The sequence below is a fragment of the Pelodiscus sinensis genome, unplaced genomic scaffold (genome assembly GCF_049634645.1).
Source record: "Pelodiscus sinensis isolate JC-2024 unplaced genomic scaffold, ASM4963464v1 ctg46, whole genome shotgun sequence".
NCBI lineage: Eukaryota > Metazoa > Chordata > Testudines > Trionychidae > Pelodiscus > Pelodiscus sinensis.
In genome coordinates this window covers 54,893-78,973 of record NW_027466036.1, presented here as the reverse complement: position 1 = coordinate 78,973, position 24,081 = coordinate 54,893, and the positions used below count along the sequence as shown (strand labels likewise).

The window sequence follows — 24,081 nt, the reverse complement described above, 5'->3', positions numbered from 1 at the left end:
ACTTGATGAATGACCGAGAGCAATTCACTCCATGTGTGCCTTAGCGTCCCATATCTGTAAAAATGTGTACGACCTATCAAGGCATGTTATGAGTTGCACAAAACATTTGCAAAGCACTGTAAGAAATCTGATTCAAAGACTTTCTAATTGCCAGATATTATTAAGTGAATCAGCCACATACTCTAAATCTGCCATCTGTTGTTCCACAGAAAGCACAGCTGGAATCCAGGAAACAGGACTTCAGAAAAGAAGTGCCCATATGACAATATTATACCACTCATCTAGCTTTCCATCAGCATGTTTGTCACAAGGCAGAGAAATACATGTCTGTCATCTAACTTACTGTGAGAGGTTCAGCAGCTGCTAAATTCAGGTCAGTTTCTGTCTCTGAGGTCATGCTTCCTTCTTGGCTTGTTGGAGTCTTTATTCTTTCTATTAGGACCTTCAGGACTTGAGGGGCGAGCAAGGGATCTGTCCCCAGAGATCTCCACAGCTCAGTGGTGTCACTGCAATTTAACATAAGTTATATGTGACCCCTGGAGACTTTTGTGGCTCTGACTATATGCATCATATTCAAGTAAAGAACACATTTTCTCCTTGACTATGATCAGGGCTCACCAGCCGCGCTGTCCGGCGATCTGCGCATGCACAGATCGCCCGAACCCGGCTCTTCCAGGTTACAATCTACACGCCATGGGTGAGTAGATTGTATTATTTGTCAAGCCCTGCCTATGATGAGCAAGTTCAGAGTGCTGTCCTCCTTATATGGTCCTCATGTTTTACATATTGAGTTTCTAGTTACAGAACTAAGTTAAGTTACATTTCAGGTTACATTTCTACAGTGCATGACTATTTTGGGATCCTGGAGGTATCCCGAAATAGCTACCCCACATTTACACAAGCAGCCCGTTATTTTGAAATATTTTTCAAAATAATGGGCACACTATTTTGCCATCCCAATAAACTTTGTTGCATGAGGGATAAGGGATGGCTTGAAATAGCACATTATTTCGACATTTGGTGCTGTGTAGAAGCGCCACATTTCAAAATAGGCTATGCAAAATATGATACGCAATTTGCAGAGTGCAAATTGTGCATCTTATTTCAAGTTTAGGGTGCTGTATAGACACAACCTTAGCCTTACTGCACCATAGCCATTAATGCTAGACTTCAGAAGGAAAGGACACAGAGCTCTAATCACAGTTCCTGTTTTCCTACTTCTCAGTAGATATGGAATCATGAGCATGTGATGCCCAAAGATCTAGGGCCTGGGAGACAAGTTGAAGAAAGAAAAATGATCTTCCTACTAACTGGATGTACAACTATGAGAACAAATATTTGTGGCTAGCCCATGACCTCTTCACAAATGGCATTCCCTGGCCTCTATTTGCCAGAATGGGCATGTTCTGTTCACTCCCTATGGGGCACCTGGCATTGGCCACTGTCTGAAGACAGGATCCTGGGCTAGATGGACATTTGGTCTGACCCACTACAGCCGTTCTTATGTTCTTAGATTCCAGCACAGATGACTGATAATTCAGCTAGGGATGTTTGAATGAAATGATAGATATGCTTACCGCCCTGTCTTTAAGTACCAAGAATGACAACTCCATTCCAGCAGCCATACCCTTCCTGATACCAAAAGCCTGGTGCCCTATCCTTGCTAATCAGCCAGGAATTTGGATTTGAAGCTTTCATGCTACCAGAAAACGAACAGTCACTGGCAATTTCCAGGGTGATGTTAGTTCAGGGGTCTGGAGAGGCAAAAGTCCACTCCAGTGATGCCAGTAAAGGGAAGTCTTTAGGATGCCAAAGCAACTATTAATTAATGGAAACAGAATGAAACTTAATTTCTCCCTGCACCCACCTTGACATGGTCTTGGACCTTTCTGCAGAAAGACCCAAGCTATTAACCTTTAGGAATTATCTCAAACTGTCTGTGGCTTAAATGAAGCCTTACATCTTCCAGTGAAGCTGTGGGATCCATGGTTACCAAAATGAACACTGTAAGGAGCAGTATATACCTGTCCATCGGCAGACGTTTGATGAGGAGGCTGAAGATCACTGCCTCTAGGTGATGGTGAGCTAGAATGGACACTGCCTCCACCAGGAACTGCCTCAAGCTACCCTGCTTGATGGTAGGCATATGAATATATATTCTACTCAGGATGTCTGGCACCTGGACAGAATAAAACCAGAAAAAATGTCCCTTTTCCATTCTCTCCATTCATTCTGCAGAGCCAAAACGTTTATTTAGTCGTTTAGCAATTTGCTGTTCTTGTAGAAAATCCTCCCTTCAAAAAACAAGTATTTCGACATGGCTGCATAGATTTAACCCACAAACATTATGCATATCTCTGCCCATACCTGGCTGCAACACCGGGTTAAGACATGCTGAGGCCCTAAGCTATGTCAAGTTAAAGAGGCCTCATTGCATTTCCAAAAAAACATGTATTATTCTAACAGAAAGGACAATGAAAATAGAAATAATAAAGTTATCTATCTATCTATCTATCTATCTATCTATCTATCTATCTATCTATCTATCTATCTATCTATCTATCCATAGGCAAAGAGGCAAGTAAAAACTAGTAATTTGGGGGTATTTTTAGAGACCCCTCATTATCTGAGGCCCTAAGATGTAGTTCACTTAGCTTGTCTCTTGGGGCCGGATATTCTCTTTTTGCATTTTACTCGGAGTCTAATTTTTCCAAGCCTTTCATGGCTGGAAACTGTGACAACAAGATAGACAAAGAATCAAGCATCTTCCTTTTCCCTTGGGGTACGGCTACACTAGCTCGTTAGTTCGAGCTAGGTAGGGTAATGAGGGCAAGCAGAGTTGCAAATGAAGCCCAGGATTTAAATATCCTGGGCTTCATTTGCATGTTCCTGGGTGCTGCCATTTTAAAATCCTCCTTAATCCGAACTCCGTGCCCGCAGCTACACGCGGCACTGAGTAGGTAGTTCTAATTAAAGATCCTAATTCCATGAAGAGTAACGGTAGTTCGAATTAGGATCTTTAATTTGAACTACCTAGTCCATGCCGCATGTAGCCGCGGGCACGGAGTTTGGAGTAAGGGGGATTTAAAAATGGTGGCGCCAGGGAACATGCAAATGAAGCCCGGGATATTTAAATCTCGGGCTTCATTTGCAACTCCGCTTGGCCTCATTACCCTACCGAGCTCGAACTAACGAGCTAGTGCAGATGTACTGTTAGATTATCTCTGTCTTCTGCTGATGATTCCCCCATTGCCTGACTCAGGATAGGAACACATATGGAATTAACTTCCAATCCCAGGGGGAGAAACAGCAAGACTTGTGTTCACTGCAAATGATGGCAAAGACCTGAAAGCCTGCAGGTTAGCCAGAAAAACCTCTCCAGCTTCTATTTTACCTCATCCAGCATGGCACCTCCACACTCCTTCAGGATGATCTTCATCCACAGACCGGCTGCTGTGGCACAGGAGGGGCTAGCAGACAGCATACGATCCAGTATGGCCTCAATAAAATCTGTGGCTTGTTCAGAGGGAAAGTACTTACTAACCACCTGTGGACAGATCAAAAACAGGAAAGATTGCAATGATAGTCGGCTCCAGTACTTTTAAGAAAGGAGGCCTAAGAGCTGTATTGGAAAATAATGTATTCATCAGCAAATTGCTAATTGGGCTCATATCTGGCAAGGCAATTAAAATTTTCTCTGTAATCTTTCTAGCTACCACATCTCTATTCTACACTAATAATATCAGGTTAGATCTTAGGTTGTACAGTTAGCACAACATTGTATGGGACAAACAGGATGTAAATTTCCAGTTTATATTCTATTATGTACATGACATCTTTTCACAAAATATAAAAATATGCAAAGAGATGCATGCACACAAATATAGGTTCAGGTAAACACACAAGGTGCCAAGACTGGTTTCTCAGCTTGATGTCCCGCTCACATATTTTCCCCCTGGATGGATGGATGGATGGATGGATGGATGGATGGATGGATGTGCGCGCGCACATGCATGGGCATGTTCATGCAACTGTCTGGAATCTGTTTGTTTTTTACATGGCATTCATAGCATATACCTATGAAAAGCATGTTACTGATTACCCATGAATGCCTCACTCCCATAGCTCGCTCCAAGTGTGGAAAGACATCACAAAAGCATAAAACAATCATAGAATCATAGAATACTAGGACTGGAAGGGACCTTGAGAGTTCATCGAGTCCAATCCCCTGCCCTCATGGCAGGACCAAATACTGTCTAGACCATCCCTGATAGACATTTATCTAACCTACTCTTAAATATCTCCAGAAATGGAGATTCCACAACCTCCCTGGGCAATTTATTCCAGTGTTTGACTACCCTGACAATTAGGAACTTTTTCCTAATGTCCAATCTAAATCTCCCTTGCTGCAGTTTAAGCCCATTGCTTCTTGTTCTATCTTCAGAGGCCAAGATGAACAAGTTTTCTCCCTCCTCCTTATGACACCCTTTTATATATCTGAAAACTGCTATCATGTTCCCCCTCGATCTTCTCTTTTCTAAACTAAGCAAACCTAATTCCTTCAGCCTTCCCTCATAGGTCATGTTCTCTAGACCTTTCATCATTCTCGTTGCTCTTCTCTGGACCCTCTACAATTTCTCCACATCTTTCTTGAAATGCGGTGCTCAGAACTGAACACAATACTCCAATTGAGGCCTAACCAGCGCAGAGTAGAGCGGAAGAATGACTTCTCATGTCTTGCTCACAACACCCCTGTTAATGCATCTCAGAATTATGTTTGCTTTCTTTGCAACGGCATCACACTGCTGACTCATATTCAACTTGTGGTCCACTATAACCCCTAGATCCCTTTCTGCCGTACTCCTTCCCAGACAGTCGTTTCCCATTCTGTATGTATGAAACTGATTGTTCCTTCCTAAGTGGAGAACTTGGCATTTGTCTTAAACTTCATCCTATTTACCTCAGACCATTTCTCCAATTTGTCCAAGTCATTTTGAATTAGTGACCCTATCCTGCAGATTAGTCGCAACCCCTCCCAGCTTGGTATCATCTGCAAACTTAATAAGCGTACTTTCTATATCAATATCTAAATCGTTGATGAAGATATTGAACAAAGCCGGTTCCAAAACAGACCCCTGTGGAACCCCACTTGTTATGCCTTTCCAGCAGGATTGTGAACCATTAATAACTACTCTCTGAGTATGGTTATCCAGCCAGTTATGCACCCACCTTATAGTAGCCCCATCTAAGTTGTATTTACCTGGTTTATTGATAAGAATATCATGCGAGACTGTATCAAATGCCTTACTAAAGTCTAGGTATACCACATCCACCACTTCTCCCTTATCCACAAGACTCGTTATCCTATCAAAGAAAACTATCAGTTTGGTTTGACATGATTTGTTCTTTACAAATCCAGGCTGGCTGTTCCCTATCACCTTGCCACTTTCCAAGTGTTTACAGACAATTTCCTTAATTACTTGCTCCATTATCTTCCCAGGCACAGAAGTTAAACTAACTGGTCTGTAGTTTCCTGGGTTGTTCTTATTTCCCTTTTTATAGATGGGCACTAGATTTGCCCTTTTCCAGTCCTCTGGACAAGGGAAAATGAATGGTGCACAGCCACTAGGACAGTCACCTAGTGTTTGTTACCTTAGCCATTTTGGAAGATGCTTGAAACAGAGCCTCAGGGTCTGGAGTTGTTAGTGCCTCACGGAGACAACTCAGCTCCTCCTCTGCTGACCCCAGGTTAGTGCACTGACCTAGGATAGAGAAAAGGAGAAAAAGTATGGCAACATTTAATAAAACTGAACCTCTGATCCATAGATAATCATACAGGAGGATCTATGGGGTATGTTATTACCAGCTGTGTGTGAAATTTTGGCCCCACTAAAGCCAATGACGAAATTCTTGTTGACTTTAACGGAGTCAGAATTTTACCGTCAGGCTATGTCTAGACTGCATCCCTTTTTCGGAAAAGGGATGTAAATTAGACGTATCGCAATTGCTAATGAAGCGGGGATTTAAATCTCCCCTGCTTCATTAGCATAAAAATGGCTGCAGCTTTTTTCGGCACAGAGCTTTGCCGGAGAAAAGCGCCAGTCTAGATGCTGATCTTGCGGAAAATTAAGCCTTTTCCGAAAGATCCCTTATCCCTCCGAAAAAGGGATGTAGTCTAGACGTAGCCCCTATGTCTGAAAGTTAACAGTAATGGCATGTGATTCATTGTGATTTATACAGGATTAAACAGGCACTGTATTCTGTGTGGAGCATCTTTCTCTGTATATCTGGTTTCAGTAGCCACTCTGCTCTCAGTATTTAAATCTAATCTCATAGTCAAGCACAACTCATGTAGATTGATCTGAGGTTCTGATTTGGAGGAGAATCCCTCCACTGAACTCTCATTGTAAAAGAGATGGGGCTGACCAAAAGCTTAGGTAGGAAACCCAGGATCTTCGCTCACTTCTAAATCATGAACTGTCTCTTTAAGGGAAAGCTGTCCTGCTCTGTCATCTCCCTCTCCCCACCCCACTCTGCAGAGCGGGGGCATATGGGCATATGGCGGGGGAGAGAGTGTGTGTGAGACAATGTGTGTGTGTGTGAGAGAGAGAGAGAGAGAGAGAGAGAGAGAGAGAGAGAGAGAGAGAGGGACATGCTGGCTGCCAGAGAAATCTTAGAAACAGTGCACTGCCTCTTTAGATAGGCACTCCGTTACTCACCATACTTCAGACTGGAGCAGCACTATTGTATGTGTCCCTCTCCCCAAACTCTGCTCTGCAGAGATGATGACAGGGGCAAAGGGGTCACCCTGACTTCTGCACGTCTCCCTGCTCACCTCCCCTCCACACACCACTAGCAGCAGATAGGATGGAGCAAGGTCGGAGAGGGGCAGCTGAACACATGCTGCTGGCATGCTTGCTAATCAGCTGAGCGCTCCAGACAGAAATTCTGGGGAGAAGGGCAGATCTGGCCTGTGTGCTATATTTTGTCCACCCTCTAATATTTGCAGATTATTTATTATTTGTGCAGTTCTCTTCCAGCAATGTACTTACAAGGCCCCAATCGTTCTGTTATATAAGTGTCGCTAACAAGACAGAAAGAATTACAGATGGAAAAAATGGTCATTATAACAATGAAAGAAAGTGAAGAGTTACTTACACCTGCTCATGGTCTCCTCACCTTGTATATTGAGAAGACAGTTGATACAGTCAACCACCCTCTGACGCGATGTTGTAACTGAAGCACAGGTATATGGTGCTAACAGCCCAATCAGAGATCCAATCTGATGAAAAGTTTCCTGAGGCTAATTTTAAAAGAATGAAGAATGAAAGTTCTCCGGCTATACTGGACATTATTTGCCTTCCTTATTGTGAACTCCATTACTGTACCTGGGTACGGCACATTGGAAAACATAATCCTTGTTGTACATGCAAATTGATGGGGTCTAAATTAGCTGTAGCACTCAAGAAAAATCTCAGAGTCATTGTGGATAGTCCTCTAAAAACATCTGTTCAACATGCAGCTGCAGTTAAAAATGCTAATGGTATGTTAGGAACCACTAGGAAAAGGGGGGTATGTCTACACCGGTGAAACGAGGTGTACCGGTAGTTCGGAATAGGCACCCTAGTCCGAACTACCTAGTTCGAGCCCCGTGTAGCCGCGCTACACGGGGTTAGAAGCAGCGGGGATTAAAAAATGGCGGCTCCCCGCTTATGCTAATGAAGCCCGGGAAATTCAAATCCCGGGCTTCATTAGCAAGTGCGGTATGCATACATTACCCCGCTAGTTCGAACTAGCGGGGTAGTGTAGACATACCCGGGATGAATAATAATATGATAAATATCATCATGCCACTGTTTCAAATCCATGGTACACCCACACCTTGAATATTGCAAGCAATTGTAGTCCTCCAACTTAAATAAAGTTAGGTTATAATTGGAAAAAGTTCAGAGAAAAGCAACAAAAATGATATGGGATATGGGACAAGTCATACAAGGAGAAGTTAAAAGGACTGGGACCATTCATCTTAGAAAAGAGATGCTTACAGGTGGGTATGATAGAGCCATATAAGATGATCAGAGATGCATGATATGGGTGTCCCTATATCTCTGACTGCCTGGGGCTGGGACTGGACAACAGGGGAGAGATCACTCAACAATTGCCTTGTTCTGTTTGTTCCCTCTGATGCATGTAACACCCACCACTGTCAGAAGACAGGCTACATGAACCATTTGTCTGGGGGATCCAGAATGGCCATTCATGTTTTATGTTCTTATCTGATTAAATAGAAATAGAAATTCAACTTTAACAGCGATAGAAATGTAGCTGTGTTAGTCTGGGGTAGCTGAAGCAAATGCAGGACAATGTAGCACTTTAAAGACTAACAAGATTTATTTATTTTTATTTTTTTTTAAGATGGTTTATTAGATGATGAGCTTTCGTGGGCCAGACCCACTTCCTCAGATCAGGAAGTGGGTCTGGCCCACGAAAGCTCATCATCTAATAAACCATCTTGTTAGTCTTTAAAGTGCTACATTGTCCTTCATTTTGCTTCAACTTTAACAGCCTGAGAGTATAGGAATGCATCTATGACACTGACACAGCCAACCTATGTGTGACCACAATAACTTAACAAGCGGCACTGCAATTGTATCAAGAGTCTATTTATAAAAAAGATGTGCTTCCTTATACAAGAGCATTTCACTGAAAGATTGTGTTGTCAGAATTTTCACTGACTTGCCCGAGGTCTAAGTAATGTAGGTCGCACTGTCAGATGTAAATATCCAGAATCAGATTCTGGACTCTGTTACACTTGTGTAAATCCAAAATAATGCCACTGAAGTCAGGGGCATTACCCTGGCTTTACACGAATATCACTGATCAGATTCTAGCTCTAATCCTTCAGTCCAGCTGCATCCTTGAGCATCCAAAGCTCCCACTGAAGTCAGTTTATTAGTTTGGAGACCCCTGGACTAGAGCACCTCTTTTAGAAAAACAGCCCATCTTGTTTTTAAAGTTGCTACTGATAGAGACCCCACCACAACCCTTGGTAAATGGTTCCAATGATTAAAATTACCATTAAAATGTATGCCTTACTATCAGTCTGAATTAGTTTAGCTTCATTCCCCCCCACCATTGAATCTAAAGGCACATTTTCTAGCCCTTTGAAAATTCTTGTGACTCTTCTCCAATTTATCAGCATCCTTCTTGAATTGCAGGCATGATCCTGACATAGTATTCTAGCAGTTCTCACACCAGTGCCATAAGCAGAGGTAAAATAACTTCTTTATTCTTATTCAGAATCCCTCTGTCTATGCCTCTGAGGATCACCTCAGCTCTTTTGGTCACAGCTTTGTACTGGGCGCTTACGTTCAGCTGATTATCTATCATGATTTGAGTTTTTTAGTGTCTCTGTTTCCTGGAATAGAATCTCTCTCATCTTGGAAATAAAGCCTACACTCTTCATTCCTAGGAGTATACATTTACATATGATCATATTAAGTACATATTGTTTCCTTATGCCCAGCTTACCAAGGGAACAAACCTGCTGTGTATTGACTGCAAAGAGGTTCCAGGGGTATGAGAGAGCAGAAGTTGGCCTAGTGCATTGTGCATGGCCTCTGTAAATCCTGAGCAATTGTTTCCTTTAGTTTCTCTAGTTATGCTGCATTGTATTCAGTATTCTATCTTACCTTCTCAGGTGCCCCATAGACTAAATTGCCTAGGCCTCTTACAGCCATTTGACGGACAATGCTGTTATTGTCACGTGACCTTTCTTCTAAGATATGTAAGACAGACTTAAGGATCTTCTTCTCCCTGAGTATGGGATCAGTCATTAGCTGAAAGAAAATCAACATGTCCATTAGCTCTAATATGTTCATTAAGATAGCGAATATAATTTGAGGAGACACGTAATACACTGTAATTTATTATTCTATATGAATGAGTACTGTGTTAAAAACATGGATTTTTCCTTTTAGGCGCTATAATGGGTGATTGCTCATCCCTTGAGAGCCTCTCAGTGACTGCATTTGATACCACAGTCCTTTTCTCGCCCAGGTGCATCCTGCCAGTCGATCTTAGTGAGTCTTCCATGGCTCAGCCCTCTGGCCAAGTCCCAAAGTCCAAACAAATGCCTTTTAGGTCCTGTTGCCCTCACTAGGGTCTTCAGCCCCAACTCTGGATCCTTTATATTCTGTTCTTTGTTCAACCTCTCCATAAGCCTTGTCCCCTTCATCGGGTTTATGCCACTGGGGAACCTGGGCCTGCCCACTACTCTTGGTTCCAACCTAGAAATAGCAGCGAGTCATTGCTTCATTTCAGTTCATTGCTACTTTTTCCTTGGGTTCTTCCTATGGGGCCACTTTCAGTTTCTCCCTCTAATTATATGTTGAAGGCTCGTAAGGACTCTCTCTCTGCAAATTCAGCTTCAGAAAATGCTGCCTGAAATAAACCCCTGTGAATTGGTTTGGCCAGAGAATAGCATCCTTTCTTGGCCCTCCACTTCCTGAAAGGAACTGACCTAATAAAGCCCTGTAGCTCCATATATCTGAGCCAGCTGGGCTCTGATTGGCAGCTTTCATGAGGCCTCTCTAGGCAGACCTTGAAAACCCACGTTTGTGACTCCTTCCCTAGGTGGGGTGTAGAAAGATTTTGGGGCACAAACAGATTCCTAGAACCACCAGATGAGCCTCTAAAATAGCGACTTAGCATAAATGTGAAATATGACACAGACGTTATAGCAAGGCTGTGGAGAGGGAGGATGCTCCAGTAGTTAGCAGCCTAGGACTTAGGAGGTTGCAGTTCAATTTCCTGCACCCTCAAAGACTTCCTAGATGATGTTGGGCAAGTCACTTAGGCCTTCTGTGCATCAGTTTCCTCTTTGCAAAATGGGACTAATAGTGTTTCCCTGCCTCACAGGGGTATTGTAGGGATACATACTTTTAAAGAGTTTTGAGGCACTCAGATACTACATTATCATTTTGAAGTACTCAGATAATACAAGTTTCTAAAAGGATGTTTTAAGGAAGATGGAGAAAAATTGTTCTCTTTGGCCTCTAAGGATAGGATAAGAAGCAATGAGCTTAAATTACATCAAGGGAAGTTTAGGTTGGACAGCAGGAAAAACGTCCTCCCTGTCAGGGTGGTTAAACCCTGCAATAAATTGCCTCAGGAGGTTGTGGAATTTGCATCACTAGAAATATTTAAAAGCAGGTTAGACAAACACCTGTCAGGGATGATCTAGACTGTGCTTGGTCCTGCCGTGATGGCTGGGGATTGGACTCGTAGACCTCTCAAGATCCCTTCCAGTTCTAATGTTCTATGAATCTATTATTCTACATTAACGAGAATCTAAGATAGATGTTAATGTATTTGTATGTTGCTTATTTTATAGTATTAGGACACTAGATTCATTTAGAAGATTTGCTGAGCTAGGCCAAAATCAGGAGCTGTTGGTTAGTATTAGCCCTAGGAATTGTCAGAAAAGGTCTAGTAATTCAAATTCTATGGCTACATCTACATTGGCATGATTTTGCGCAAAAGCAGCTGCCTGTCTACACTGGCAGGGAGTTCTTGCGCAAGAACACTGACATTCTAATGTCTAAAATCAGTGCTTCTTGCGCAAAAACTATGATGCTCCCGCTCAGGAAAAAGCCCTCCTGTGCAACTGTTCTTGCGCAAGAGGCCAGTGTAGACAGGCCACATTAATTTCTTGTGCAAGAAAGCCCAATGGCTAAAATGGCCATCGGAGCTTGCTTGCGCAAGAGAGCGTCTACACTGGCACGGATGATTTTGCAGAAAAGCGCCTCTTAGCGCAACAGCACATGCCAGTGTAGACGCTCTCTTGCGCAAATATTCTAACGCAAAAACTCTTGCGTTAAAAGTATGGGTATGTCTACAGTACAAAGTTAATTCGAACTAACAGCCGTTAGTTCAAATTAACTTTAATAGCGGCTATACATACAAACTGCTAGTTCGAATTTAAATCGAACTAGCGGAGCGCTTAATTCGAACTAGTAAACCTCATTCTACGAGGAGTAACGCCTCGTTCGAATTAAGTAGTTCAAATTAAGGGCTGTGTAGCCACTTAATTCGAACTAGTTGGAGGCTAACCCTAATCAGGTTGCCCTGATGGCCACTCTGGGCCAAACCAGGGAAACTTTTCTGCCCCTCTCCCAGCCCCAGAGCCCTTAAAGGGGCATGGTCTGGCTACAGTGCCTGTGCCAGTGGCAAGCCTGCCAGCACCCAGCCAGCAGACCCTGCACCTGGCATGGCATGAGCCAGCCACCCGCTGCCACCCAGCCCTCAGCCTCTTCCCAGGACCAGGCTGGCAGCTCCTAGGAGCCTGCCCAGGGCCACAAGAGCCGCCCGCCTGGTCTAGTGTGGAGATCGTGGACATTATCGAGGTTTGGGGGGGGAGGCCTCCAGCGTCCACGACCTCCACACTAGGCACAGGAATGCAGCCGTCTAGGGCAGGATAGCTGCCAGCCTGGCCACCAAAGGCCACATCCAAACCCAGGAGCAGGTTTGCATGAAAATCAAGTTGTTCCAGTGAGACCTCCCGACCCTGAGCCCTGCACTTAGAACATAAGAACATACGAATGGCCGTACTGGGTCAGACCAAAGGTCCATGTAGTCCAGTAGCCTGTCTGCCGACAGCGGCCAACACCAGGTACCCCAGAGGGGATGGACCGAAGACAATGACCAAGCGATTTGTCTCGTGCCATCCATCTTCAGCCTTCCACAAACAGAGGCCAGGGACACCATTCCTACCCCCTGGCTAATAGCACTCCACAGACCCAACCTCCATGAATTTATCTAACTTCTCTTTAAACTCTGTTATAGTTCTAGGCTTCACAGCCTCCTGTGGCAAGGAGTTCCACAGGTTGACTATAAGAAGAACTTTGTGTGAAGAAGAACTTTCTTTTATTAGTTTTAAACCTGATGTCCATTCATTTCATTTGGTGTCCTCTAGTCCTTATATTATGGGAACTAATGAAGAACTTTTCTTTATGCACCCTCTCCACACCACTCATGATTTTATAGACCTCTATCATATCCCCCCTCAGTCTCCTCTTTTCTAAGCTGAAAAGTCCCAGTCTCTTTAGCCTCTCTTCATATGGGACCTGTTCCAAACCCCTAATCATTGTACTTGCCCTTTTCTGAACCCTTTCCAAGGCCATATCTTTTTTGAGGTGAGAAGACCACATCTGTACACAGTTCTGAAGATATGGCGTACCATAGGTTTATACTTCCCCTCCTCCTTCTTCCCCTGGCTTCCCCCTTCCAGCTCCCTCCTCCCAGGTTTCCACCTCCCCTCTCCCACCCTCTTCCTTCCCCTCTCCCACCTCCTTTTCCCAGTCCCCCAGAGGTTAATCCCCCCCACCCCCAGTTTTGTTAAATAAAGAGAGTTTCTATTTTTGAACACGTGTCCTTTATTTTTTACATCAGGAAGAAGGGGCTCGGGAAGGGTAAGTGGAAGGAGGTGAGAGAGGAATGGGGCACGAGCCCCCGATGGGGAGGACTGGGGTGGCTCTGCGGGCTCCTTGGGGTGGAAGCTTTCCTGTAGGGCCTCCTGGATCCTGATAGCCCCCTGATTGACCTCCCCCGGATGGCAGCCTGCGGCAAGTGCAGACGGGCTGATGGTCGAGTGCTGAAATGTGCCGAGTGTGGGCATTCAGGGCACTCCAAGACAGGACTACTTTGATGTCCCCATCGAGTTAGACATGCAAGCGGGGAATCCTGAGAACTGTCTGTCCGGGGTGGGGGTCAGGTCCTTTTAAGCACAGCCCTCGGCTAGCCTGAGGAAGCAGCTCCACACCTTAAGTCCTAACCTGATGCCCTGACGGCACTGGTTCTGGCCAGCCTTAACTTCGGTTCAGGGTCCGCTCAATGTGGACATGCTATTTCGAATTAGCAAAATGCTAATTCGAATTAGTTTTTAGGTCTAAATGCACTCATTCGAATTAGCTTATTTTGAATTAACTAATTTGAATTAAGTTAATTCGAATTAGTGCTGTAGTGTAGACATACCCTATTTGCGCAAAATCTTGCCAATGTAGACGTAGCCTATCTATATCTTTCTCACTCTCTCTTAACCAGCAACTAGAATAGGAGGCTAGGCTAGGCTAGTATAGGCCCCAAAAATAACAAAGAGAAAATGATTAAGAAAGGTGTAATGAAGTTCCTTATGAGATTTCCTTATAAAGGACACATTCTACTATCTAAAATTAATTCCTATGAACTGAACTGTACAATTCCTCAGAGAAAGGTAAACAACAGATAACAGCCTAATGGTGGAACTGCTCATACCTGAGCAAAGAAAGCTGTGCTGGTGACTCGCTGGTTTTCTGATGGGGAATTTACCCAGGGAAGGAGGCTCTGTATGATCTCCACTGTTATTAGTCCAGATCTTTGCAGAACCCTGGAAGACAAAAGGAACCACTTATGGGGCAGACTGTGCACTTCAATAGCTTAGCTGCTATGACCATACAACTCTAAAACCTACGCATGGAAGCTCTGTGTTTCTTACCCAGGGCACCCCGCACAAAGCTATACCTGAAAGTTCCCTGTCAGTCACTCTATTTGTTGCTGATCCCTGAGGATGAAGTGCTGTCTCCTAGATCTCTTACCTCACCAGCAAACACACCCCCTCGTGGTGAGTCTGCAGATTTTCAAGAAGCATCCAAATTTTCTGCTTCCAGAGAGTTCTTATCAGCTTCTCATTCATAGCCTTGAGAAGCACAGCCTCTAATGCTTCAATAGAAAGCCTGGGGGAAAAGAGGCACAGAACTGTAGTAACCAATAGAAATGCACAGCCTAAGCAGTCAGGAAACCCGAGTTACTTGTCAGGTCTGTTGTTCATTGACAGTTCATCCATTGACAGTGTCCTGGGGACCACTGTTTTTGGAAGGACTTAATTCCAGGAGGTATTTCAGTCTCATACATCTCATATTACTAGTGTTGCTATGGACAATATTTTGCAGTCACTTTCTCCTATCTGCAAGGTGTATGGGCACTAGCACAGTACAGTAATATGGAAAAAATACACAACCAGACCCCAAAAGCTGGGACACAGAGAGATTAGTGATCACTAATGGATATTTTGGGGCCCTATGTCCAGCGAGATGTGACAGGGTGCTGAGAGCTTGTAATTGGGGTCAGTACTCTGGTAACTACTAGTACTAATTAGCTTCCCCAGAGAAAGCCTAATTGGATAGAAATGTACCTGATTGCCTGGCTAGAGTGGGGCTATAGAATCAACAAACCTATTATCCCATTAATAAGGAATCTGCCTAAAGGGACATCCACAGGAGTTTTTGAGGGAAACAGAGAGCAAAAGAGACAAAATGCTAGAGGCATCTAGATAGACTTATGTGTAGTGCTGTGGAGGAGCCGGTGGTCGTGGTACATGTAGGTATCAATGACATAGGGAAGGGTAGGAGAGATGTCCTGGAGGCCAAATTTAGGTTGCTAGGAAAGAGACTGAAATCCAGGACCTCTATGGTGGCATTCTTGGAAATGCTTCCAGTTCCATGCGCAGGACCAGGTAGGCAGGCAAAGCTTCAGAGTCTCAATGCGTGGATGAGACGATGGTGTAGGGAAGAGGGGTTTGGATTTATCAAGAACTGGGGACACTTTTGGGAGAGGGGGAGCCTATACAGGAAGGATGGGCTCCACCTAAACCAGGGTGGAACCAGACTACTGGCACTAAACATTTAAAAGGCTGTAGAGCAGTTTTTAAACTAAGAGATGGGGGAAAGCCGATTGGTGGGGAGATGCACGTAAATCGCAGGGAGACTTCTCTTAGAGGAGAATCCGTTGATAGAGATTCTCTAAGCTGTAGTCAGAAAGAGAGGACAAAGAGACTGAGGCCTGAGGAGGCCTAGATAGTAGTGTTTGTGTTGCCAGAGCTTGGTGGTTTCAGGGAACTGACCTATAGCAAGCACAAACAAGACTTTCTCATATTAAAAGCAGGTGATGGTAAGGTGCCTCATAACCCTGAGAACTCCTGGGGAGTGTCACACAAATGTACTGGGATTCTCTTTGTTTTGCTCCCTTTCTTCTAATTACCTGCAAGGGTTGCCCTCACATAGTTGTTGTCCTTTTTTAAATAACCTCTTTCGGCTGCTCATCCTGGGCAAAGGCATCTTTTGTCCTAGGGTTTGGCTGATCTGCTGCAGAAGAAAAGTGAACAACTCCGGGAACAGCTCCTGCACAGTTTTGCTCAACTGCAATGCTGACACCACTTCAAAGATGGCACATGTTGCCTGAAAGGAGAGCATGGTAAAAGAAGAGGTCTCTTCCTAACACTATCACACGCTCTCCCCTTCTGATACCTGCTGGACTAAATTCTCACTCCTGTCACTAACTTGATGAATGACCGAGAGCAATTCACTCCATGTGTGCCTTAGCGTCCCATATCTGTAAAAATGTGTACGACCTATCAAGGCATGTTATGAGTTGCACAAAACATTTGCAAAGCACTGTAAGAAATCTGATTCAAAGACTTTCTAATTGCCAGATATTATTAAGTGAATCAGCCACATACTCTAAATCTGCCATCTGTTGTTCCACAGAAAGCACAGCTGGAATCCAGGAAACAGGACTTCAGAAAAGAAGTGCCCATATGACAATATTATACCACTCATCTAGCTTTCCATCAGCATGTTTGTCACAAGGCAGAGAAATACATGTCTGTCATCTAACTTACTGTGAGAGGTTCAGCAGCTGCTAAATTCAGGTCAGTTTCTGTCTCTGAGGTCATGCTTCCTTCTTGGCTTGTTGGAGTCTTTATTCTTTCTATTAGGACCTTCAGGACTTGAGGGGCGAGCAAGGGATCTGTCCCCAGAGATCTCCACAGCTCAGTGGTGTCACTGCAATTTAACATAAGTTATATGTGACCCCTGGAGACTTTTGTGGCTCTGACTATATGCATCATATTCAAGTAAAGAACACATTTTCTCCTTGACTATGATCAGGGCTCACCAGCCGCGCTGTCCGGCGATCTGCGCATGCACAGATCGCCCGAACCCGGCTCTTCCAGGTTACAATCTACACGCCATGGGTGAGTAGATTGTATTATTTGTCAAGCCCTGCCTATGATGAGCAAGTTCAGAGTGCTGTCCTCCTTATATGGTCCTCATGTTTTACATATTGAGTTTCTAGTTACAGAACTAAGTTAAGTTACATTTCAGGTTACATTTCTACAGTGCATGACTATTTTGGGATCCTGGAGGTATCCCGAAATAGCTACCCCACATTTACACAAGCAGCCCGTTATTTTGAAATATTTTTCAAAATAATGGGCACACTATTTTGCCATCCCAATAAACTTTGTTGCATGAGGGATAAGGGATGGCTTGAAATAGCACATTATTTCGACATTTGGTGCTGTGTAGAAGCGCCACATTTCAAAATAGGCTATGCAAAATATGATACGCAATTTGCAGAGTGCAAATTGTGCATCTTATTTCAAGTTTAGGGTGCTGTATAGACACAACCTTAGCCTTACTGCACCATAGCCATTAATGCTAGACTTCAGAAGGAAAGGACACAGAGCTCTAATCACAGTTCCTGTTTTCCTACTTCTCAGTAGATATGGAATCATGAGCATGTGATGCCCAAAGATCTAGGGCCTGGGAGACAAGTTGAAGAAAGAAAAATGATCTTCCTACTAACTGGATGTACAACTATGAGAACAAATATTTGTGGCTAGCCCATGACCTCTTCACAAATGGCATTCCCTGGCCTCTATTTGCCAGAATGGGCATGTTCTGTTCACTCCCTATGGGGCACCTGGCATTGGCCACTGTCTGAAGACAGGATCCTGGGCTAGATGGACATTTGGTCTGACCCACTACAGCCGTTCTTATGTTCTTAGATTCCAGCACAGATGACTGATAATTCAGCTAGGGATGTTTGAATGAAATGATAGATATGCTTACCGCCCTGTCTTTAAGTACCAAGAATGACAACTCCATTCCAGCAGCCATACCCTTCCTGATACCAAAAGCCTGGTGCCCTATCCTTGCTAATCAGCCAGGAATTTGGATTTGAAGCTTTCATGCTACCAGAAAACGAACAGTCACTGGCAATTTCCAGGGTGATGTTAGTTCAGGGGTCTGGAGAGGCAAAAGTCCACTCCAGTGATGCCAGTAAAGGGAAGTCTTTAGGATGCCAAAGCAACTATTAATTAATGGAAACAGAATGAAACTTAATTTCTCCCTGCACCCACCTTGACATGGTCTTGGACCTTTCTGCAGAAAGACCCAAGCTATTAACCTTTAGGAATTATCTCAAACTGTCTGTGGCTTAAATGAAGCCTTACATCTTCCAGTGAAGCTGTGGGATCCATGGTTACCAAAATGAACACTGTAAGGAGCAGTATATACCTGTCCATCGGCAGACGTTTGATGAGGAGGCTGAAGATCACTGCCTCTAGGTGATGGTGAGCTAGAATGGACACTGCCTCCACCAGGAACTGCCTCAAGCTACCCTGCTTGATGGTAGGCATATGAATATATATTCTACTCAGGATGTCTGGCACCTGGACAGAATAAAACCAGAAAAAATGTCCCTTTTCCATTCTCTCCATTCATTCTGCAGAGCCAAAACGTTTATTTAGTCGTTTAGCAATTTGCTGTTCTTGTAGAAAATCCTCCCTTCAAAAAACAAGTATTTCGACATGGCTGCATAGATTTAACCCACAAACATTATGCATATCTCTGCCCATACCTGGCTGCAACACCGGGTTAAGACATGCTGAGGCCCTAAGCTATGTCAAGTTAAAGAGGCCTCATTGCATTTCCAAAAAAACATGTATTATTCTAACAGAAAGGACAATGAAAATAGAAATAATAAAGTTATCTATCTATCTATCTATCTATCTATCTATCTATCTATCTATCTATCTATCTATCTATCTATCTATAGGCAAAGAGGCAAGTAAAAACTAGTAATTTGGGGGTATTTTTAGAGACCCCTCATTATCTGAGGCCCTAAGATGTAGTTCACTTAGCTTGTCTCTTGGGGCCGGATATTCTCTTTTTGCATTTTACTCGGAGTCTAATTTTTCCAAGCCTTTCATGGCTGGAAACTGTGACAACAAGATAGACAAAGAATCAAGCATCTTCCTTTTCCCTTGGGGTACGGCTACACTAGCTCGTTAGTTCGAGCTAGGTAGGGTAATGAGGGCAAGCAGAGTTGCAAATGAAGCCCAGGATTTAAATATCCTGGGCTTCATTTGCATGTTCCTGGGTGCTGCCATTTTAAAATCCTCCTTAATCCGAACTCCGTGCCCGCAGCTACACGCGGCACTGAGTAGGTAGTTCTAATTAAAGATCCTAATTCCATGAAGAGTAACGGTAGTTCGAATTAGGATCTTTAATTTGAACTACCTAGTCCATGCCGCATGTAGCCGCGGGCACGGAGTTTGGAGTAAGGGGGATTTAAAAATGGTGGCGCCAGGGAACATGCAAATGAAGCCCGGGATATTTAAATCTCGGGCTTCATTTGCAACTCCGCTTGGCCTCATTACCCTACCGAGCTCGAACTAACGAGCTAGTGCAGATGTACTGTTAGATTATCTCTGTCTTCTGCTGATGATTCCCCCATTGCCTGACTCAGGATAGGAACACATATGGAATTAACTTCCAATCCCAGGGGGAGAAACAGCAAGACTTGTGTTCACTGCAAATGATGGCAAAGACCTGAAAGCCTGCAGGTTAGCCAGAAAAACCTCTCCAGCTTCTATTTTACCTCATCCAGCATGGCACCTCCACACTCCTTCAGGATGATCTTCATCCACAGACCGGCTGCTGTGGCACAGGAGGGGCTAGCAGACAGCATACGATCCAGTATGGCCTCAATAAAATCTGTGGCTTGTTCAGAGGGAAAGTACTTACTAACCACCTGTGGACAGATCAAAAACAGGAAAGATTGCAATGATAGTCGGCTCCAGTACTTTTAAGAAAGGAGGCCTAAGAGCTGTATTGGAAAATAATGTATTCATCAGCAAATTGCTAATTGGGCTCATATCTGGCAAGGCAATTAAAATTTTCTCTGTAATCTTTCTAGCTACCACATCTCTATTCTACACTAATAATATCAGGTTAGATCTTAGGTTGTACAGTTAGCACAACATTGTATGGGACAAACAGGATGTAAATTTCCAGTTTATATTCTATTATGTACATGACATCTTTTCACAAAATATAAAAATATGCAAAGAGATGCATGCACACAAATATAGGTTCAGGTAAACACACAAGGTGCCAAGACTGGTTTCTCAGCTTGATGTCCCGCTCACATATTTTCCCCCTGGATGGATGGATGGATGGATGGATGGATGGATGGATGGATGTGCGCGCGCACATGCATGGGCATGTTCATGCAACTGTCTGGAATCTGTTTGTTTTTTACATGGCATTCATAGCATATACCTATGAAAAGCATGTTACTGATTACCCATGAATGCCTCACTCCCATAGCTCGCTCCAAGTGTGGAAAGACATCACAAAAGCATAAAACAATCATAGAATCATAGAATACTAGGACTGGAAGGGACCTTGAGAGTTCATCGAGTCCAATCCCCTGCCCTCATGGCAGGACCAAATACTGTCTAGACCATCCCTGATAGACATTTATCTAACCTACTCTTAAATATCTCCAGAAATGGAGATTCCACAACCTCCCTGGGCAATTTATTCCAGTGTTTGACTACCCTGACAATTAGGAACTTTTTCCTAATGTCCAATCTAAATCTCCCTTGCTGCAGTTTAAGCCCATTGCTTCTTGTTCTATCTTCAGAGGCCAAGATGAACAAGTTTTCTCCCTCCTCCTTATGACACCCTTTTATATATCTGAAAACTGCTATCATGTTCCCCCTCGATCTTCTCTTTTCTAAACTAAGCAAACCTAATTCCTTCAGCCTTCCCTCATAGGTCATGTTCTCTAGACCTTTCATCATTCTCGTTGCTCTTCTCTGGACCCTCTACAATTTCTCCACATCTTTCTTGAAATGCGGTGCTCAGAACTGAACACAATACTCCAATTGAGGCCTAACCAGCGCAGAGTAGAGCGGAAGAATGACTTCTCATGTCTTGCTCACAACACCCCTGTTAATGCATCTCAGAATTATGTTTGCTTTCTTTGCAACGGCATCACACTGCTGACTCATATTCAACTTGTGGTCCACTATAACCCCTAGATCCCTTTCTGCCGTACTCCTTCCCAGACAGTCGTTTCCCATTCTGTATGTATGAAACTGATTGTTCCTTCCTAAGTGGAGAACTTGGCATTTGTCTTAAACTTCATCCTATTTACCTCAGACCATTTCTCCAATTTGTCCAAGTCATTTTGAATTAGTGACCCTATCCTGCAGATTAGTCGCAACCCCTCCCAGCTTGGTATCATCTGCAAACTTAATAAGCGTACTTTCTATATCAATATCTAAATCGTTGATGAAGATATTGAACAAAGCCGGTTCCAAAACAGACCCCTGTGGAACCCCACTTGTTATGCCTTTCCAGCAGGATTGTGAACCATTAATAACTACTCTCTGAGTATGGTTATCCAGCCAGTTATGCACCCACCTTATAGTAGCCCCATCTAAGTTGTATTTACCTGGTTTATTGATAAGAATATCATGCGAGACTGTATCAAATGCCTTACTAAAGTCTAGGTATACCACATCCACCACTTCTCCCTTATCCACAAGACTCGTTATCCTATCAAAGAAAACTATCAGTTTGGTTTGACATGATTTGTTCTTTACAAATCCAGGCTGGCTGTTCCCTATCACCTTGCCACTTTCCAAGTGTTTACAGACAATTTCCTTAATTACTTGCTCCATTATCTTCCCAGGCACAGAAGTTAAACTAACTGGTCTGTAGTTTCCTGGGTTGTTCTTATTTCCCTTTTTATAGATGGGCACTAGATTTGCCCTTTTCCAGTCCTCTGGACAAGGGAAAATGAATGGTGCACAGCCACTAGGACAGTCACCTAGTGTTTGTTACCTTAGCCATTTTGGAAGATGCTTGAAACAGAGCCTCAGGGTCTGGAGTTGTTAGTGCCTCACGGAGACAACTCAGCTCCTCCTCTGCTGACCCCAGGTTAGTGCACTGACCTAGGATAGAGAAAAGGAGAAAAAGTATGGCAACATTTAATAAAACTGAACCTCTGATCCATAGATAATCATACAGGAGGATCTATGGGGTATGTTATTACCAGCTGTGTGTGAAATTTTGGCCCCACTAAAGCCAATGACGAAATTCTTGTTGACTTTAACGGAGTCAGAATTTTACCGTCAGGCTATGTCTAGACTGCATCCCTTTTTCGGAAAAGGGATGTAAATTAGACGTATCGCAATTGCTAATGAAGCGGGGATTTAAATCTCCCCTGCTTCATTAGCATAAAAATGGCTGCAGCTTTTTTCGGCACAGAGCTTTGCCGGAGAAAAGCGCCAGTCTAGATGCTGATCTTGCGGAAAATTAAGCCTTTTCCGAAAGATCCCTTATCCCTCCGAAAAAGGGATGTAGTCTAGACGTAGCCCCTATGTCTGAAAGTTAACAGTAATGGCATGTGATTCATTGTGATTTATACAGGATTAAACAGGCACTGTATTCTGTGTGGAGCATCTTTCTCTGTATATCTGGTTTCAGTAGCCACTCTGCTCTCAGTATTTAAATCTAATCTCATAGTCAAGCACAACTCATGTAGATTGATCTGAGGTTCTGATTTGGAGGAGAATCCCTCCACTGAACTCTCATTGTAAAAGAGATGGGGCTGACCAAAAGCTTAGGTAGGAAACCCAGGATCTTCGCTCACTTCTAAATCATGAACTGTCTCTTTAAGGGAAAGCTGTCCTGCTCTGTCATCTCCCTCTCCCCACCCCACTCTGCAGAGCGGGGGCATATGGGCATATGGCGGGGGAGAGAGTGTGTGTGAGACAATGTGTGTGTGTGTGAGAGAGAGAGAGAGAGAGAGAGAGAGAGAGAGAGAGAGAGAGGGACATGCTGGCTGCCAGAGAAATCTTAGAAACAGTGCACTGCCTCTTTAGATAGGCACTCCGTTACTCACCATACTTCAGACTGGAGCAGCACTATTGTATGTGTCCCTCTCCCCAAACTCTGCTCTGCAGAGATGATGACAGGGGCAAAGGGGTCACCCTGACTTCTGCACGTCTCCCTGCTCACCTCCCCTCCACACACCACTAGCAGCAGATAGGATGGAGCAAGGTCGGAGAGGGGCAGCTGAACACATGCTGCTGGCATGCTTGCTAATCAGCTGAGCGCTCCAGACAGAAATTCTGGGGAGAAGGGCAGATCTGGCCTGTGTGCTATATTTTGTCCACCCTCTAATATTTGCAGATTATTTATTATTTGTGCAGTTCTCTTCCAGCAATGTACTTACAAGGCCCCAATCGTTCTGTTATATAAGTGTCGCTAACAAGACAGAAAGAATTACAGATGGAAAAAATGGTCATTACAACAATGAAAGAAAGTGAAGAGTTACTTACACCTGCTCATGGTCTCCTCACCTTGTATATTGAGAAGACAGTTGATACAGTCAACCACCCTCTGACGCGATGTTGTAACTGAAGCACAGGTATATGGTGCTAACAGCCCAATCAGAGATCCAATCTGATGAAAAGTTTCCTGAGGCTAATTTTAAAAGAATGAAGAATGAAAGTTCTCCGGCTATACTGGACATTATTTGCCTTCCTTATTGTGAACTCCATTACTGTACCTGGGTACGGCACATTGGAAAACATAATCCTTGTTGTACATGCAAATTGATGGGGTCTAAATTAGCTGTAGCACTCAAGAAAAATCTCAGAGTCATTGTGGATAGTCCTCTAAAAACATCTGTTCAACATGCAGCTGCAGTTAAAAATGCTAATGGTATGTTAGGAACCACTAGGAAAAGGGGGGTATGTCTACACCGGTGAAACGAGGTGTACCGGTAGTTCGGAATAGGCACCCTAGTCCGAACTACCTAGTTCGAGCCCCGTGTAGCCGCGCTACACGGGGTTAGAAGCAGCGGGGATTAAAAAATGGCGGCTCCCCGCTTATGCTA

The 24,081-nt window shown here is 43.8% G+C and overlaps 2 protein-coding genes across 2 annotated transcripts; both read right to left on the bottom strand.

Moving 5' to 3' along the window:
- Positions 1-334: 334 nt before the first annotated feature.
- LOC142826096 (maestro heat-like repeat-containing protein family member 2B) lies at positions 335-7,423 on the bottom strand. Its single transcript, XM_075918530.1, has 5 exons — positions 7,180-7,423; positions 5,653-5,762; positions 3,395-3,547; positions 2,025-2,179; positions 335-506 (listed from the first exon to the last, which is right to left on the bottom strand). The coding sequence occupies exons 2-5, from the start codon at positions 5,659-5,661 to the stop codon at positions 335-337; spliced, it is 489 nt and encodes a 162-aa protein (XP_075774645.1). The 5' UTR covers positions 5,662-5,762; positions 7,180-7,423.
- A 9,282-nt stretch (positions 7,424-16,705) lies between these two features.
- LOC142826095 (maestro heat-like repeat-containing protein family member 2B) lies at positions 16,706-23,786 on the bottom strand. The gene is made up of 5 exons (XM_075918529.1): positions 23,543-23,786; positions 22,020-22,129; positions 19,762-19,914; positions 18,396-18,550; positions 16,706-16,877 (listed from the first exon to the last, which is right to left on the bottom strand). The coding sequence occupies exons 2-5, from the start codon at positions 22,026-22,028 to the stop codon at positions 16,706-16,708; spliced, it is 489 nt and encodes a 162-aa protein (XP_075774644.1). The 5' UTR covers positions 22,029-22,129; positions 23,543-23,786.
- Between the last annotated feature and the right edge of the window lie 295 nt (positions 23,787-24,081).

Excerpts from the sequence above, each read along its gene's own strand:
- LOC142826096 (XM_075918530.1), bottom strand. Across the intron at positions 2,180-3,394 it reads GAGGTGCCATGCTGGATGAG|GTGCCAGACATCCTGAGTAG; the intron begins GTAAAATAGAAG and ends TATTCTGTCCAG. Across the intron at positions 507-2,024 it reads AAACGTCTGCCGATGGACAG|TGACACCACTGAGCTGTGGA; the intron begins GTATATACTGCT and ends GTTAAATTGCAG.
- LOC142826095 (XM_075918529.1), bottom strand. Across the intron at positions 18,551-19,761 it reads GAGGTGCCATGCTGGATGAG|GTGCCAGACATCCTGAGTAG; the intron begins GTAAAATAGAAG and ends TATTCTGTCCAG. Across the intron at positions 16,878-18,395 it reads AAACGTCTGCCGATGGACAG|TGACACCACTGAGCTGTGGA; the intron begins GTATATACTGCT and ends GTTAAATTGCAG.